This window comes from Coturnix japonica, chromosome 1 (genome assembly GCF_001577835.2).
Source record: "Coturnix japonica isolate 7356 chromosome 1, Coturnix japonica 2.1, whole genome shotgun sequence".
In the NCBI taxonomy this organism is placed as follows: domain Eukaryota; kingdom Metazoa; phylum Chordata; class Aves; order Galliformes; family Phasianidae; genus Coturnix; species Coturnix japonica.
Genome location: NC_029516.1, coordinates 27,509,599 through 27,528,169, shown reverse-complemented (window position 1 = coordinate 27,528,169; position 18,571 = coordinate 27,509,599). Strand labels below are relative to the sequence as shown.

Sequence of the window (18,571 nt, the reverse complement as noted above, 5' to 3'; positions counted from 1 at the left end):
TCTCTTTCTCTCTTTCTCTCTTTCTCTCTTTCTTTCTCTTTCTTTCTTTCTTTCTTTCTTTCTTTCTTTCTTTCTTTCTTTCTTTCTTTCTTTCTTTCTTTTCTTTTTCTTTTTCTTTTTTTTTAATTTCCTACTGTGGTTCAGCAGTTGTGTACAGTTTCTACTTGATTTGATGCTGCATGAGCGGCAATGTAAATTAGTGGTCATTAGTATGTGAACTGTGAATAATGTTAACAAGACACTAGCAAGGAAATTAATAATATTTTAAAGTTATGAACCCTTCTAGAAGATAGAAGACCCATCAGAAGACCAAGCTCAGATCAGAGTATTCGATCAGGCTGTAGCCAAAAGCTTTGTGTTGAACTGAACTGGATCATTGGAAAATTACTGTAGTTTATACCAGAGCTGAACCCAAACAAAGCTGAGAACATGCTGAATGAATCCTTGGTTCAAACATATAGAACGAGTTCTTACAACTCATTGTTATGAATGAGAAAACTCAAAATCTTCACAGTGCTTGCAGAGCTTTCCTTCCCACCTTTAAGAGAGAACATCTGATTAAAGTAGATCATCTTTCCTGGGACAAATTAATCTAGCCCTTTAGTATCCAGAAACCAACATGTTTAGGGAGTAGCATGAGTGTGTTAGTCCAGTTCCTAACATTTGCAAACAGAGATGCAGTACCTCCAAGCACTGGTGTGCATCTAAAGTAGCCTTGTCATTGTATGTCAAGGGACAGGAGTGCTTTTTCTATCTTGAAGAAAATAGTTACTTTTTCAAGAAAGGGCAAACAGGGAAATAGAAGTGTTTATTACAGTTAAGGTGCTGTTCTGAGAATTATGGACAAAGTGAAAGCAACCCCACAGTACCGTCAATGTCTAAGAACAGAAACCCAGTACCTCTCAGCTACCCTAACTTTCTAATGGGGATTACACAATTGGTTTCATAGACTCTCATAAAAAAACACATTCCTCTTTTTTAACTATTCATGCATGCGCCTAGTTCATCATGGCTAATTAGGTGTTCTGAATTATCATCTTCAATTGCTACAAATGTCACATCTTTTGATGATATTGGATGTTTAATGAGTAACTGTCATAGTCTCGGTTATCTGTGGGGCCTGTGATTGATCAATTTTTGACAACAAAGAATTGTTAACAGGGCTGCATGGTGAAGCAGTCAGTGGAAAATTCCCTTTCATAATGTTTCTATCTAATTTTGGAGCACCGCCACTACCACACATGAAATAACAACACAATTGAATTTCTTTTTGCTGGCATTTAGCAGGACATATGGGGGTGTGCAGAAATCAATGGGGGATCGGGAGTCTGGAAAATTACATACTTGAAGAATTAATGAACTATAATTCCGTATTACATCCTCAATCACATTTTGCTTCCTTTTCATTAATGGAACTAAATTAGTTTTCCATGGACAGGGTACTTTAAAAAATGCAGTCATGCTCTTGCAAGAATTAAAAAAATAACAACAAAAAACCAAACAATTTAAAAAACCCTGTTTTAACTATAGTTTTAGGGTTTTTTTTTGTGTGCTTCATAACGGTTTGAAATATGTAGTGAAGAAGATATCTGCAGCACTGACAACCTATTTGAGTAGTTTTTAATGCTATAATTCTAACTCCAACTCTAGTTTCCTGCCCTTTGTGGCAGAGTATGGTGTTAAAGTGACTCAGATAGAATTTCTGCAAGAGTTTGAGCAATGTAGAGAAATAGACATAAGAGTGGTGACTCCAAAGGCTTTCAAAATACCTTTTTCCCTGCACCGCCCTAATTCACTCTCCAGATGAGCAGGAAGAGGAAAGTCCATGGTCTTCACCATTATCTAAAGGCTTTATCTCAGATAATTGATGTTCCTAATGCTATATCAAGTTCTTTAACTCATGGAATTCCAAGGTAAAATTTTGGGTAACTCTGTGCTATGAGCTTTCCATAGTTTAATGGGAACCCTGATGTGAGGGTTCATACAATGCAAAGCATATACTAGTACTCAAGATACTATAACATATATTTAAAGAATTACTGGAAGCTGAAAAAAATCGAAGCAAGACTGTAAGCACAAGCAGGCTCTAGAACATCTATTGATGAAGGAAGAAAGAACTCCTTTGGGAATCAGCAGCAGCGTTAGAAGAAAGACAATGATCAGGCTTTACAAAACATTTAAAAGGAATTCTAAATAACTGTGGATTATGGTGTAAATGACATCTTTCTGGACTATTACAGCAGCATAAGCTTCTGTATTCTTGCTTTTGTTAAAAAAATACTCTTTCATATAATTTGCATATGCATGCAGTATATGGGAATGTAGTGGGATGGAAATCCCCAAAGCTGATATTTTAGCAAAATAAGATAGCTCCGGTACATTGAACTAGTTTTAAGCTCTTATAGTTCTCCACTGGGACCTGTTTTCTCCGTAAGATCTCAACTCAGATGTCTGATTAAACAGCAGTCTTTCCAACTATCTTCGCATTAGAAATCTGCTATAACATGAAAACCATCAAAAACACTTATCTCTTTTTCAATATGGGACTCTAGAACTTACTTTAGCGATAATGAATCCTTCTCAAAGATACTGAGTTTTGACAGCAGATACATTATGCAGCACAGTGAACTTTTATTTTGTCCTGCTCAGTAAGGCCTTTTCCCCCTTGCATGCATATTTACTAAGATCAGATAACCCAGACATCTTAGTCCTACTGGGCATTCTGTTATCTGCGAATGAGTTTGAATAGCTGGGACACGTTCTTTTGTACTCAAGTCAGACGTAACATCCTTGGAAATACACTGACAAATGCAAAAGCATATCAGAGTCTGACTGTTCCATGTGTACCCAGGAAAAATAAAAACACCAAAAACTTATCTTTTTCAACATTCTTATTAGTACCCTAAGCAAATTCTTTGGTAACGTCCTTCTGAAAGAATTTCACTGTATATGCATTCTATTTGTGGGACTGGGATGTAGGTGGCTCTGGAGGTTATTAGGATGAAAATGCTATTGCCTTTGAAATGAGATCTCAAGTTTATCCTAAGACTGTAGTGACTGAGTGTTACAGAAGTTGCTGGCTGCTCATTAATCCTTATAAATACATCCAATTAGCACTGGGAGAGATTACTGCAACTAAGAGGCTATTAATTGGCAGTCTTAGCTGAGTGCCATGTGTGTACTGTCCCAGAAAAACTTTCATGATAGATAGAAACAACTAAATTCTAAATATTCACAGCTTTGAATATGTGGTGTTTCCTTCTTAATGGCAGAAGGCTGCTGGACCTTTTATTTGTATTGGCCTGGATAAGGCAGTTTGTGAAAGAAAGGATTTTTAGTCTTAACTGCTCTGTGTCTCTAACTTTGTGCTCGATGGTGGTATGTAGGCTTTTCTGAGAGGAGGATTTTATGATTAAAATTTCTGTCTTGAAATTATTAATGTAAAATTGTATAGCTATACCCCATCTCCCATCACACCATGGCTCTTTGTTGAGTGCAGCTTGACCACATTAGAGAGCTTGGTCCAATTGCTGGATGAAAGAGTATTGCTAGCTTTCAAATTGGCAATTTTATACCACTTTCCATCTTCAAAAGCTCTTATTGTACAGAAATTCTCTAATAACATTCATCAGACTGCTAGCTTTCCTTTTTTTCTTACTGTACCAGTGAATAATTTGCTAATGATCTTATTTTGCTCTTCAGGGAGCAGAGCTTTCTCAGCCTCCCAAGAACAAGGGTGTAATAGCTGAAACTGATACTACAGTTCAGGAAATGAATGATTATGAAGTATAAAGAACGTGATTTTGAAGAATATTTTTTCATGTCCAGGGGAATTAGATGTACACAGCTCTTAGTTACTTTCAAGATGTGTCAGTGTATCTATAGTAATAAAGTGAGGCTTCAGTCTGCAAAAAGGTTGAGAGTTTCTTCCGGTTGAAGAATGGGCAGCAAAATAGGGAAATAACCAGGCTGACTGATTTAAGCTTAAGAAGAATACACAGGAGAAATACAGAATCTTTGAAAACCAAATCCTGTGCAATGTAAGTGTGCAATAACAAGTTACCCTGTTTGGTGGCAGTGTGGTATGTGCTGTATTGCTGTGAGTGCATTCATGAGTTACATCATGTAGAGAGGGATCCTCTGTTCCTAGTGTTCTGTGGGCACATCAGTGCTCTCACACCTGTGCTCTCAAGACAGTGTTTCAAGAGCTGGAACCACAAATAATCTGCCATGCAGTGCCCTGGAGCTGGAACACAGCCAGAGCAGCGGGTGCTGCTGGACAGCTGCCGTCCTGCCTGGCGTGAAGGTTCCATCCACAAACCAGTCCGCTGCTGCTTTCCATTCCAAAACCTGGTTCCTCACATGAGAGGGGTGGCAGATTTTTCATGTGCAGTTTTGCTGCTTATTTGAAATGGAAAAAGAGAAAAATAAACAAAATACTGCCTCTGTAATAGTGGGAGCTCTTCGATAAATTCAGGGCTGGGATTAGACCATTTGCTCTGGAACATAAGACAGATGAGACTCACTTTTACCTCCTGGCTGGAGATAGCTTTCCTTTCTACCCCCACCCCCTCCCCCCATCTTCTTATATCTAGCTGAAGAGTTGAACTTGCAATCTCAGAATAAGAGTTTTGTCCATCTACTAACAAATGTCACCACCTCCTAATGAGAAAAAGCATGTACCTCCTCTTATTGTACTTAAAAATCTTAATTTTTTTCAGAAGTGAAAATAGAAAGCCCTTTCAGTAACTTCCTTCAATAGAGCAGTGTTTCGTTTTTATGCCTTTCTAATACAGCATCAAACAGAACTTCATTAGTGTGGTTAGTGTTCCATATAGCCCACTGATATACCATAGCCACTGGCCAAGCGAAACTTCAATCAGTTTTTGTTCTGTTGTCAGCTCACACCTCTGACTGAGCAGCTGCAAGATGATTCATCGGAGAATGTTTCATCAGAGAACAGAAAAAAAAAATCATTTCTGGCTGCTTTTTCCATACTAATAAGATCATTTCAGTTGTAGATACTTCTACAGCACTTCCTGAGCTATGCTATGCCCATTTGAAAATAGAAATCCTTTTATCCAGATGTCAAGAAAATTTTCCATGAAATCAGTGCTTTGGCTCTGTAAAATAAGTTTCTTCTGCAATTACTTGTTTAACATGGTTGTGACTTTACCTGAGTTTTGTCCCATTACAGAGAAAGTCTCTGCTAGAACTCATGATGAACGTAAGTTGGGATATTTAATATGAAATTTCTTGTGTGAGGAACATCTATGTTCTGAAACCTACAATACATGCCATATTTTACTAACAATTTAGTGGTGAAATTGTTTTTGAGTGACTGTTTTCTGTGATATTATATAAGGAATAGTGAATTATTCACTACTGGTGCAGAAATGGTTCAAATTGAATGGTTTTGACAAACAGAGAACGTTTCTTATGTGATGTTTCTTAAAGACTGACGGTGTGCTTCCACTGATGCTATTTATGGTAGGCATTCCCACATCACTCCACTCCACTTTGCATGCAGCTGTAACAAAACCAGAAGAGTGTATTTCTTTGTTTATTGGCATCTGTAAAAGCATTTCATCTCAAGTAATATTTCTTGTGATATGAGTTTGTCAGCTAGTTCACAAATAAATACAGAAAAGCTACCTTTCTTGTCAGTTTACCAATACTGGCGTGACATTCAAGGCTTGTTTTTCTGAATAATCAGCAAGCAAGATCAGCAGAATACGTTCAGTCTGTGCCTGCTGTACTGTGCTCACAATTATAAAACGTAGAGATTCAGAAATAAATTGTTCTGAAGTGAGGAACATAGCCCTTCTTAAATTCATATCTGTAAACTTTAACCTGAATAACACCCAGTTCTCCACCTCACTACCAATAAATTCCACTCTCCAGAGGAAGACTGGAGGCAGAGGAAGACATGCAGTATCTTAATGAATGTTACTAAGTAGCATTAAGAAGCATTCATGTACTTTGTCAATTCTCTGGGGTTTATGGCTCTGAACACGCCCAGAAAGTTATATTGTGGTGAGCAGATGATCCCAGGCCTTCAGGTTAACTTACAGTCTGTCCTCCTGGACAAGCTTTTCCCAGACTGTGTATTCCCCCATGGTAAGTAATCTTCTAGAAATCAGACCTTCCCTTCCCTTCCCTTCCCTTCCCTTCCCTTCCCTTCCCTTCNACCTTCCCTTCCCTTCCCTTCCCTTCCCTTCCCTTCCCTTCCATTTCTCCCTTATTTCTTAAGCTATTTGTGGACATGTGAGTGAATACCAGAGGATAAGGCACAGACTGCAAACCAACCAACAGCAACATAATTTCCATTGATCTCCTTCTGATCTCTCTAACCCTCTTGAAGTCCCGCTGGCCCCGGTTGCTTACAAGAAAAAGGCCAGAACTTATACTGAGTTAGAGAGAGACACCCAGAGCAGCTAGAGGTTGCAGGGATTTGGTATTGCTCAGTCCTGCAGCAGGACTAATTACATGATTATCCTGCACTTTGCAGTGGAGTTGAAAATCTTCTTTTAAACTAGTAGAGAATTAGGACGTAATTTGGGGTACACAAAGCAGCAAAAAGATGTGCCTAGTGCAATATTCTGGTAGGGTTGTTGGTCATTTTCATTCTGATAAATACTGGTGACGTGCATAAGGAGCATCTGGTCAGAAAGGCAGGTGATAGAAAATTATGCTGATGCAATAACAGAAATTCCTAATGGAATTTCCTAAAGTAACTACAGAGCTTTAAAAATCACCATGCTTGTACTATGGCTGTGAGGTTACTCCAAGGAGGTGACTGTCCTAGTCTTTCAATATGAAAAACTGTGCCAGATGTTGTTTAGCATGTGAATAAAATACTCAGGGCACATCCTGCCTACCTTCCTGGCATATGTAAGAAAAATGTAACTCACCAACAAAGGTGGATGTCTGAGCGATACTTTACAGTGTATGTAGGCATCCCCCACAACACTCAACAACTTCCTTTCCTACAGATGTGGCATGAAATGTTTTGGATGGATAAACCAGCCTTTAAAAAAAAAAAAGCAAATGATGAAACGAACAGCAGCAGCAACAACAACAATCCAAACACCCTTATTTTTAGGTAGATTTCATAGGAGATTAGAGTGAATATATCTTTATCACACAAAGTTGTATTAACAGCAAGAGATTTGCGCCCTTATTGAAGCTCATGATTAATTTTTCTTGTCCATTTTATACTTTATATTGTGAAAGGAACAGATACCAAAAGTGTGAGCTATCCCTGTTCAATTAAATATTCCTGAAATTCCCTGTTATCAGTTCTGAGACCCGTTCCTTAATATGACTTACTGAAGATGTTGGAAATGAACATCTGACAAAGTTCTCTACTTTACTGATTATGTGAGTTCAGGTGTCTGAAGGATGCCAGCCTATGGTGGATTTTGGATCTTGCAAGTGTGTCCAGACATCCATTCCACTGTGGGCTGCTAGTGTAAAGTTTATTCAGTATAGGTTTTTCTTTAAGAAATGAGCATCACAAAGGAGCTAGTTGGGAGGACGAGAGCATCTTGTGTTTCACCTTCAGGATCTAAGCCTTGGTTTGGAATCGCAGCTGCTGTCTTTGACAGTGAGAGAGAACAATGCTGAGTGTCAGCAGTGCTGGTGAAAGTTAGTGGGAAGTCCTGCTGACTTAACAGTGGTGCTACTGGAAACAAGGATGGCAGTAAAGATTTAATGTTTTGATACGGTGCCGGAAATAAGTTTTATCAGGCAGTCTGTACTCAACAAAACAGTTCTTCTTATCTGAAGTGGGATCCAATTCTGTTCTTTATACTCTGGACAGCTTACACAGATGATGTATTACTGAGCATATACTGTGATGAAATGAGTTGCTAACATATAAACATAAATAGCGGAACTCTAGCTAGCAGGACCAACTTTATTAGCCAAGACCTTCTCTGGGAATGATTTACAGTGCTTCAACAAATAACTCTAGAAATCTAAGTGACAATAATCAAAATACTTCCATGAAACACCAGAGAAGTTCTTCTTGCATCTCATGAATACAGCGATTTCCTTTGTGTGAATTTTCTTCTTTTCTGTTTTTCTTTTGAACCAGACATTGATGAATGCTCTGATGGCTTTGTGCAGTGTGACAGCCGTGCTAATTGCATCAATCTGCCAGGGTGGTACCACTGTGAGTGCAGGGATGGCTACCATGATAATGGGATGTTTTCACCAAGTGGAGAATCCTGTGAAGGTCAGTATCTAAGGAAGGGAGGGGGGGGGGGGGGGGGGTGTTACAACTTGCATTACAATTGTGTCTGGTATCTCCAGCATTTGTGGACAAATGTTGCCATAGGTACTGTATCAATGACAGTTAAACCTTGGCCCAAAGAAAATGTAGTCAAAAAAAGCACTGTTAGCAAAAGGCAAGAGAAAATAAAATATGAATATTCCTAACACTAGGTGGAGGGTTAGTGGATATTTCTATGACTTGCTAAGTATTCAGGCATAGTGAACTGTCTCATAGGCCCTACATCTGCTTCTATGCATTAGTGATTTCCCATGGGCTGATAATCTGCACTATAATCTATTACTCCAGGGTGATCTGTTTGTATGTCAGATTCTGAGACAGAAAGGAGTGCCAATCCAGACCTCACTTCTCCTGCTTCATTCCTTTTACACTGAAATAGCATATGATGAAGACACTTCCAGCTTCAAAGGATATCTCTGTGGCCCTGACACTCTCACCCACACTCCAGTCAATACTGGTGTGCTTCTCCTATGCACAGACTAACTCCTCTTAGCTGCAATTTGAAGAACAACCTTTTAAAATGGGAAGCACAGTGGACTTGGGGATGGGGCAAGATATGGGGTGACGGGGATGAAAGGTTGACGGAGACAAGTAGATAGGAAGGTTTCCTTTGTTTATGAACAGCGCTGGAGAGAACGGCAGGTTGGTACACAGCTATTTTCACGCATGGATTTCTTAGTATGAAAAGTTCTTCCTCTTTTAAGAGCTGCTCTTCTTAAATGAGAGAACAAACCAGTCTGTTTTGCCTTAGACTACTTAAGGCAAAACAGGGAGTCTTTCTACTTTGTGTCTGTGAATGCTTAAATATCCATTGCTCAGTGTAAGCTTTGGCATCTTACTGTTTAAACTCACATTGGTGGGCTGCATCAGTCCCAAAGGGAAAGAATTGAATTAATTTCACTAAGGCAGACACACAGACAGTTCTCAAGCAGTGAGAATGACCTTTTCAGTATCCCCATCATCAATACTTTATTTCAACACATTTTCACCACAGCTGAAAGTCTGTATTCCCAGAAGGAATCAGCAATTTGAGTCAGCCACTGCTTTCATAAGTCCAACTTTCTTTGTCAAAAACTAGCTAAATGTCAGTGTTAGCTGGCCAGGTGTTAAGACAGGAAAGTGCAAGGACTTCTGGAGAAGTTGTGATCCCTCTGATAACAGCATCACTCTTCTGTCACTTGTGGCACAGGAATGTTGTGGTGAGACATTTATGGGAAAGTTCTCAGTAGCCCAAGCTTTATCTTAACATCAGTATGAAATCTGTCAAGTGGACTGAATGTGCTGGTGTGGCATGTGTCTTCTCAAGAAATACGAACTAAAGAATGAAGCTGAAAGTGTGAAGTTTTTAATAGTGTCTCTGTTAAGATGTGCACAAACAAACAACAATTAAGCGACCGTTTCTTCTCAAGGGAAAAGCCAAGAAAGAATAACTATGGAGATTGTTACATGTATGTAGAAGGAACCATTATTTAACATGTTTTTGCTTTTATAGGATTGAAGTCTGTGACACTGTGTCTTAAACAGAAGATAAAACTTGGAGAATTAGCCTTAAATTTATTACAGTTTGGAAAGCTGAACTTTCAGAAGCAGAGTACAGTAGCATGAAAGCAATTGCTTTCTCCCTTGTCAGATCTTTCTACTGTGAGATTCATATACTTAAAGATAATCTGGCAATTTCTTGTGTCACTTCTCCAATATCCCCTATGTTAGAGGTGATTAGACTCAGTGATCGGTGGACAACATTTCTGACACTCACTGTACCACAGGAGTATCCTCCAGGCTGTACTAATCTCAGATTTCAAACATTGGTTCTTCACTTGCTGCCTTCAGCCACTTGAGCTTCCTTGCTGCTTAGTCCAGGCGCACTGTTTTCTGTGGCCTTCTGGCTCATGCAAATGCCACAGCTAGGAGAACTGCAGAAGGAACAGTGCAGACTTGCAGGGAAGAGGAACTGGTCTCACCTTACCTTCTTAGTGGAACAAAGAATTTAAGCCTCATGGGTATTAGGAGATATTCTTTGAGAGCTTGTTGATTTTGCTTTCTAAGCAGTCTACTTCAATACAGCATTTATACATGCTGCATAATAGGTTTGTTGTTTTTGGCTTATATTTAGTTAATTTTAGTGGCTTTGAAGAAAGTTCCCTCTTTCTCTGGAGAAAAACTTTTAAAGCCAAGGAAGTGTGGGTTCAAATATTTTCTTTCTTGATTGTTCTGTATGTTCTGCCTCAAATCTTGGTCTGTCTGAGCTCCCTGGATGCTTGCTGATAGTACTACAGAGTTCTGTGTACAGAGCTCTGATCACAGAGTTCTGTGATTGGTGTTAGTCACAGTGTTTCCTTCAGCAAAGCCTCCAGTTTGAAAGATTCAGATGGAAACATTTCTGTTAGGATGCAGAGGAGCGTTTCCTTAAGACCTTTCTTTTAGCAGAATACCCAGACTGCACCTTTCTTTAGGAAATGGTCCAGCACGACACGCTACTAAAAATTTCTCTCTGGAGTTGGGAGTCCTAGGTAGCATTAGACTTTATCAGTGCCTGAAATAATTGTTACCAGATTGCCTATTTTAGACATATATTAAGCTTGGCTACCACAGCATCCTTGGCACTACTTAGAATATTGAGTATTTTGACTAATGCTGTACTTGAATATAGAAATGTATAATCCTATTTCATTTGGTACCTGCAGGCAACAGAAGACCAGGAAATTCCTTTGCTATTAGTTCCGCTTCATGTTATACTCCTGGGTAGACCTGTCGTCTCAATACCAATTACTGGGAGAAGTGTTGAGAAATGCAGATGTAGGGCTTCAAACTCTTAGCAGCATTTGCTGCTTTTTCCTTTGGAAATATAATTATGTTATATATTATTTTATTTTCAGAAAAGCAGTGAAAGATCAGCTGCTTAGCCTTTGAGAATTGCATGGTTTTGGGAAGTCTTAAATTTTATATATATATGTAAATATACCATTCAGCATGGTATATTACCTAGTGCCCTCCTCCTCAGCCCCCTGCAGCTTTTCTTTATAGTTTATTTACTCAGTCATACTGATGATCTAAAAGTTGTCTCTCATGTACCATTTCATAGATGATAGATATTGCAGCCTCAAGCTTCACTGCATTCAACAACTGAAACCTCTGAGGGCCAGATCCTAAAATAAGCACATTTAGGCCGAGTTAACATTTGCTCTGCAGTTCTGCACAAGATCCTGATTCTTTTGAATTTGTCACCTGCAATGCCTAAAAGCTTCTAAGATCAGCTAGAGAGGCTGTATTGGTTTTGTATCAGAAGTAGTGCAGGTTATACCTCATCAGTGGTTGTACATTTTGCATAATTCCATGTCAGAAGAGTAGCTCACCTAATTAATGAGCTCCCACTGGACCTGCCAAGAGTATCTGGCAGGTACCAGCTGTTGATACAGAATGAGGGAGCAAAATATCTTCACTCTGAGCAGGTATCAAATCCTCTAAATGAGAGAGGGGCAAATGAATGGATTGAAAAGTATTGATCTGGAATGTTCCAGACAGTTCAAAAAGCATTTTTTTTGTTGTTGTACAGATTTATCTGCATGTAAACCTGCAGATTAGGATTTCTGTTTTGAAATGTCTTCTTATGTTCTTTAGTACCACTGCTATCCTACTTCCATTGCGATAGCACAGGCTGCCTATCTGTATAGAGGGCTGAGGCTCCCCATGGACAGATTTTTCCACATCACAGAATAATGAGATATGGAGGTACACTACCAGCTTCAGGATGCTCCCCATTCTTCAGCAATGAGCAAAATCCAAAGTGGTCACTTGGATTTGGAAGGCAGAGCAATTTCTGGCTTCTCAGATGTCTGAATTCATCTCATAGTACATCCACTATATTAACTAATGCATGAGATTTGTGTTTGAAAAAACACTGTCAGTTTAGAGACCACACTTAGATTTTTCTACGGTGCTTGTCATGTTTAACAGAAGCTTTGTTATTGAAAGCTCTTAAGGAGACAGGAAATAAAGAATCACTTCAGCAGGAAATCTTACTAGAACTCACAAATCAAGAATATCCTTTTGTCTTTCTTTACAGTCACAGAATGTCAACTATTAAAACTACAAGGAGAATATCAGTCCTTCCACCTCAAACAGAACTCTAGGCATTAAAGCCTCATTTTGGCTTTGGGAACACAATAATCAGGAGAGAGAGGGCAGATCTGGAGACATGTGTGTTTAAATATCTGGGAGTGTGGTAGGCAGAATTTCTGTGGTTTTATTAGAGGACTAATAAAACAGAAGCTCAGCCAGTACATTTTATGAGACAGTGATTTGAACATGTTTACTATATCAGGAAACAACGTTTCTGTGAAGCTGGTTTAACCGGCATCTGAATTCTCAGTTCTTCATCTTCCACATCTGCTAAGCTCTCTGACAGCTGGCTTGCATGAAGTTACAAATAAATTATTCATAATTCGCTTGCTCTTTGAAGAATGGTTGCATCAGTTAATAAATTTATTTGAGATAGACAAGGAGAGAAACCAAACGTTCTGTTCAGAAGAGCTTTGGTTCTTTTTGCCTTAAGCAAAACGTATCTGGATATCCTTGTACTATCACCCTGCTGAGGAGGCTGTTTCCTCCCAGAGCTAAAGTAACTGAGTGCCTTTCAGAGCAAAGAAACTGCCTACCATCCCAACCCATCTTCCAACAGTGTGTTTCTCAGTGACTGAGATGCTCATCTTCTCTTTATATACATAACACTAACTGATATCAGAGTGGTTCTGCCATGAAGGTATGTCTGGGGAAATCGTTTTTTGGCTTTATGTGAATGCCATGCATTTAAGCCTGGAAGAATTGTCTGAGGGGGAAAAGCTACAGCTTTCCATCAGTTACATCACAGCATGTCTCTGAGCCCTTACTCACCACCTAGCAAGGCACGCTGTTTCTTCTGTTTCTTTTTTTTTTTTCAAATAGTGGCTAGTTCTTGTTCCTTGTGAATTTACTGCAGATTTTCTCATCAGCTGTTATCGGTATTATATTTGGATTACTTTTTGCCCAAAAGGGTACTTTCTGTAGTATCTTCGAGATCACTTTCCATTACAGATATGAAAGACTGATTTGACTTTTAAAAGGGTATATCCCCACATGTCTTACAACTGATTTCATCAATTGAATTTCTTATTATCACTTAATCACTGTCAAGAAATCAAGAAATACACCGACTTTTTTTTTTTCTTTTTTTTTTTTCCCCCCAATACTTTGTTATCAACACCATTTTGATCTCACTGTTCACTCATAGCTCCAGATGACTTTTTAGTATATAGGACAGCACATGTTCCAGCACACATTCTTTGTGAGCTTTCATGGGACACCCCTCACTTATGACAACTTAAGCATTTATTGTTGCCATTTATTACTTATTAATTACCTCGCAATAAGTCTGTGACTGGCTGATCCCTTTTCTTCCAAGCAAGATAGTTCCTTTAGGAATATGCATCATACAAAAGAGTTCAGCAAGAGTTTTCAAAGAAAAGTCGTACACTATATCACCTATCTCCCTCTTTGAATCCGAATCTGCACACTGCTCATGGCCAAGTCAAATACTGCTTGTTCCTTGCTAGATTCTTGACTTTTTGTTCCAAGCAACATCTATAAATCTGCTAATCATAGGTATTAGCCTGGTGGGGCAAGTGAGATTTCTGTTTTCGTAGTCTTTTCTGCCCTCACATTCAGATATTACAAATAGAGTTTAGTCACTCTAGGTACTGTCTCCATTTTGTCTAGTTTTAGTCCAGTATTTTAACTGTTTTGACATTAAATTACTTGTGACACAATTAATTCTTAGCTTTCTTTCATGTGGGAGGGTTGCTGCAGAATTAAGGCCTTCCATTTTATTATATTGACCCACGCCAATAGAGGAGGATGCTGGTAGTATGGCAGCAGATGTTGAGCCTGCCCATCAATATTCCAGTACATGTTGTTGGTGTGCAACAGAAAGCAGCAGAGAGGCAGTCGGACACAGTGGTGTCTGACATGGAAGTGAGGGTGAAACAAAGGTGTGTCACTGAATTCATCCGTGTGGAAAAAAATAGCACCTATTGCAATCCATTGACACTTGCTGAATGCTTATGGAGATCAAACTGGATGTGTGCACAGTGAGGTAGCATAGCAGGTGGTGCACTCCAGCAGTGATGACAGCAACAGTGGGTTGCCTCCTCTGGTGCAGATTTTTATGAGCACAGCATGCAGGCTCTTGTTCATTGCTGGCCAAAATGCATAGCTAACAGTGGCAAATATGTTGAAAAACAGTGTTTTGTAGCTAAGAATTTCATTTATCAAATAGCGCCTTCTACTCTTTGTATCTTCTGTAGTTTCCATGGAAATAAATAGCAGGTATTACTTTCAGAGCAACCTACATTTATCATTACTTCTCCATACATGACAGTCTTTTGTCTTATTAAGCTGTACTCAGGAAAACCCTTAAAAATGTTCCAGATCAGTGCTACTGCAAATTAGATAAATAATATCTAGTCCTCAATTCAGCACTGGATAGCTAGTTATATTTTTTTGTTTTCTGTTCTGAGTCAAACCTCCAAGTCTTTTGAGATTAAATTTTCTAATGCTGTAGCAAACAATCTGCTGGATTCCTAAGCAGTGTGTTGTAAATAGCCTGAAGTGAGTTGTATGTTTCTTCAAAAATAAAACAACCACAAAGAACCACCAATATAGGGCAGATAATACCGTACTCTATAGCTGGTTTGCAGAAAACTAAGCAATCTGTAGTTCTTTTGCTACCCTTTTCAGACACAAAAGGTGCAAGAGCCAGTGTACACTGTTCATGTGGCTGTGGAATTTGGAAAGCTGGTTATTGCTGTACGTAAGGTATCAGTAGCATCACTCACCATCCACTGTGAATTCAGATTTAAAAAGCTGAACAAGATTTTACTTGCTATGGATGCTTTGTGTGTGTTTAGTCCTTTGCAGATAATGACTGAAGTTTGATGTGGGTAAACAAAGCAGATGAAAATTTCATGCATGCAGGCTTGTGTCTCTCTTGCTGCGCTGTAAACACATTGCTGTTCTTGATTTGGTTAGAGTCAAAACTGAAATAGCTTTGGCTTTGACCTGGGGTATTTAAATGGTAGTATCCAAACATTCATTTCCATGAATTAAAGAACTGAAAAACACCCTGCAACTCTGGGATCTTTCATAAATGTTCAATGTTGTATGAGCTCTGTTTAATATCAGAGTCAGTTGTTTACCGTTACAGTGCAGTAACCATTTCCCTGTTGAAAAATGATCCTCATAAACTTCTTCCTCATGGGTGTCTTGCTCCAATTTACAGGAGGGAGAGGATATATGATATATGTACACCTGATGGCATGATAAAGTCACAATGGGTCAAATGTTAGCCCAATCAGTTTATTACAAATCCTAGTCATTTAGGGAGATGGAGATGGGAAGATGGGAGATAAAAAAGGTAAGAAATAAAAGCAAGGAGTCTTTGTAGGAAGCGAGAGGGAGATAGGTAGTCACCAGCGTGGTTCATAGTTCAGTAATGGATCTTCAGTAGTGGTGGGTTGTCAGGTGTCATTGTTCAGTTGATGAGGATGACCACGATGACCATAATTACAATGGTGACAAATGTGACAGTGGTGATACTTTCCAATGGCAGTACAAAGTTATGTATAAGTCAGCTCCTTTTGGAGTGGCAGCTTCTGGCTTTTAGATCTCAGCAGGAATTCCTTTTGTTCCCATCTTTCGGGCACTGCCAGCAGAAGATAAGAGGGAGCATGGAGGCTCCATCCTGAATCTTGCCTTCACAGGATACAATGGTATCATCCCCCAATCTCCCATAGCAAGCTGGAGTTATTTGGTCACAGGCCAGATCTTCCACCAGTAAACAGTCCTCACTCTCTTCTGAAGGCAAACAGCTCCAAAGAAATGCTTTCAAACATAAAACCACACAGTGATGTTGATTGCCACACGGTAACATCCACCTCCCATCTCCCAGATAAGTCAGTGTCTTATTATAAGAAATGCCTCAGAAAGCAAGCTTGGAGCTAAAAACAAAGAAGGACTCATAAGCCACCTGGTAGTTCAAAGGCTGCTTGAATGCGTTAAGTGACCATCTACTGTGGTGAGGAAAAGGAAAAAAAAAACCAACAAAAAACATGAGGGAAAGAGGGGAGGGAGAAGTGGGGAGTTAATCCCTCAGTAAGCAGGCATCATGTTGTGAAGCATCTGATGTCAGACACCTATCCTTTTTTTATCCTCCTGCCAACGTGGCATTCCTGGTGTCTAGGTAAGAGCCATGTGCAGTACTCTCTGAGATGGCCGTCTTCCTTGAGATAAGCCCACACAAAAGTCTGCTTCCTGGCCATTAAGCTGCAGCTTATCTCTCTCTTGTTGCCCCTGGCCTGCAAATCTTCAGACAAAAGATTTTGCCAGCTTTGACCAGGACTTGCCTGGACTTGTCCATCTGTGTCCCTCAGACAAAGGATTTCTCAACCTTTGCCCAGGACATGTACATCAGTGTTCCTCAGCAAGCTTTGAGACAATGGTGCAAAAACTAATCATCTCTTACAATAGGCATATTGTGAAAGGAACCTGGACATAAGTGCCAAATGCAGATATAATGTTTCTAGGGTCACTGCTTCTTGTTTAAAGGGAACTATTTTTATTTACATGACAGCTGAATTTCCTCCAAGTATCTCACTAAGCATGTCTGCTTTCAGTTAAGGTACAGCTTCTTGGGTAGTGATATTATTCATCTATGACAACTGCTTTGTGAAAGCTTTGTACAAAAGAGTGTTTTAAGCAAATGAACATGAGAGTCTGAAAGTAATTTATTAAAGGGGGCTTCAGTGATTAAGGGAATCCCACTGTTAATCATCACATTCAAATAACAGGATTTGTGTTTGTTCTCTTCACTGAATAACTTAAAACCAGTTAGAAGGAGCACATAGAAATGTACTTATGAAAATGTTAATTTTCAATTGCCAAATTGTAAGGATTTTAGAGAAAAAAAAGAAGAAAAAAAAGAGGAAGGAAAGGACAATTCTTCTATCCTTCTGCTCTGCCTAGACCAGCATCACTCAAACCATTCTTTGTAGCTTCTTGTCTAAACACATTCTGGGCTGGAGAATGCAGAGCCTCCACACAACCATCTGTTCAGATTATTCTGCATCCTTGCTGTTATGATGAGTTTCCCTGTCTGAGTACGTGGGACATTTCAGTCTTCAGGTCCTTTCCATACACACAGCCACACTCAGTTAGGTTCGTGATCCTGGTTGTCTTCTACCCTACTAAGACAACATCCAACTCCATAAGAATAAGAAGAGAGTGAGGTAGAAGATGTGGAGAACTGAGATGGTTTGCTTGTTCTGGGTAAATCTGATATGTAAGTGAGGGCACCATAAACTGTGATGCATGGAATATAATCTCTCTTCCAAAATCTGCTAGTATTGTGAATTTAAATATTCTCACTGGTTTTATAACCCTTTTGTATTCCTTTTAACAACATTCTGTGGCAATGAATTTCATTGTTTGTTTACACATGGTATGGAAAAATTATTTCCTTTTATCAGACTTGAATTTGTTGCCTTCCTCTTTCATCTACTGTCCCCTTTCTTGTCCATTCAATTATATGGAGAACAAAAGCTCTCAATATGTTTTCTCTGTAGTATTCATTATTTTTTTGGTTATGTGCATCCCCTCTTGCTGATATTCTTTCAGAGAGAAACAATCCATTTCTTTTTAGTTCTTCTCAAATGAGTTTTTCCTCGTTCCCTTCCCGGAAGCCTGAGTAATTTTGCAAAACAGTTTTTTGAGATGCACTGTTATTACACAGAGTATTTAAAGGAAACCCGCAATGCTGCTTATTTATACAACAGAATTCTAATATTTTCCCTGCTGTTTTTCATCTCAATTCATATTCATGTTAGTGACTTGTTTACTTTTGTTTGACTGCACCCGCACATGGAATTGAAACAAGCAAATTATTTTTCTTTATCTGAATATGCTTGAGCTGAACTGGAGGTTTCATTTCCGTTCTTGAACCCAAAGCTGAGTGTTTTAATATGTTTCTACGCTGATGTTGAAAGATATATGAGTGATCATATTGCTTATTTTGTCTTTTGCTTGTTTGTTTGACAGCTAAATATCACAATACTACTTTTTAATGAAATTAATTGTTTGGGCCAGACTGTTGATATTTTATATGGAGTAGAATTCATTGCACTGATACTTTCCATTGCCATAGATCTTTAATCTTCTACTTTTTCCTCATTTTATCACATATGG

General features: G+C 39.0%; 1 protein-coding gene across 1 annotated transcript in view; it reads left to right on the top strand.

Moving 5' to 3' along the window:
- The window catches only part of NELL2 (neural EGFL like 2), a 139,831-nt gene that overhangs the window by 113,340 nt on the left and 7,920 nt on the right, over positions 1-18,571 (top strand). The window contains exon 16 of the mRNA XM_015854888.2: positions 8,102-8,242. Coding sequence (XP_015710374.1) covers positions 8,102-8,242 — 141 coding nt within the window. The remainder of the gene's footprint in view (positions 1-8,101; positions 8,243-18,571) is intronic.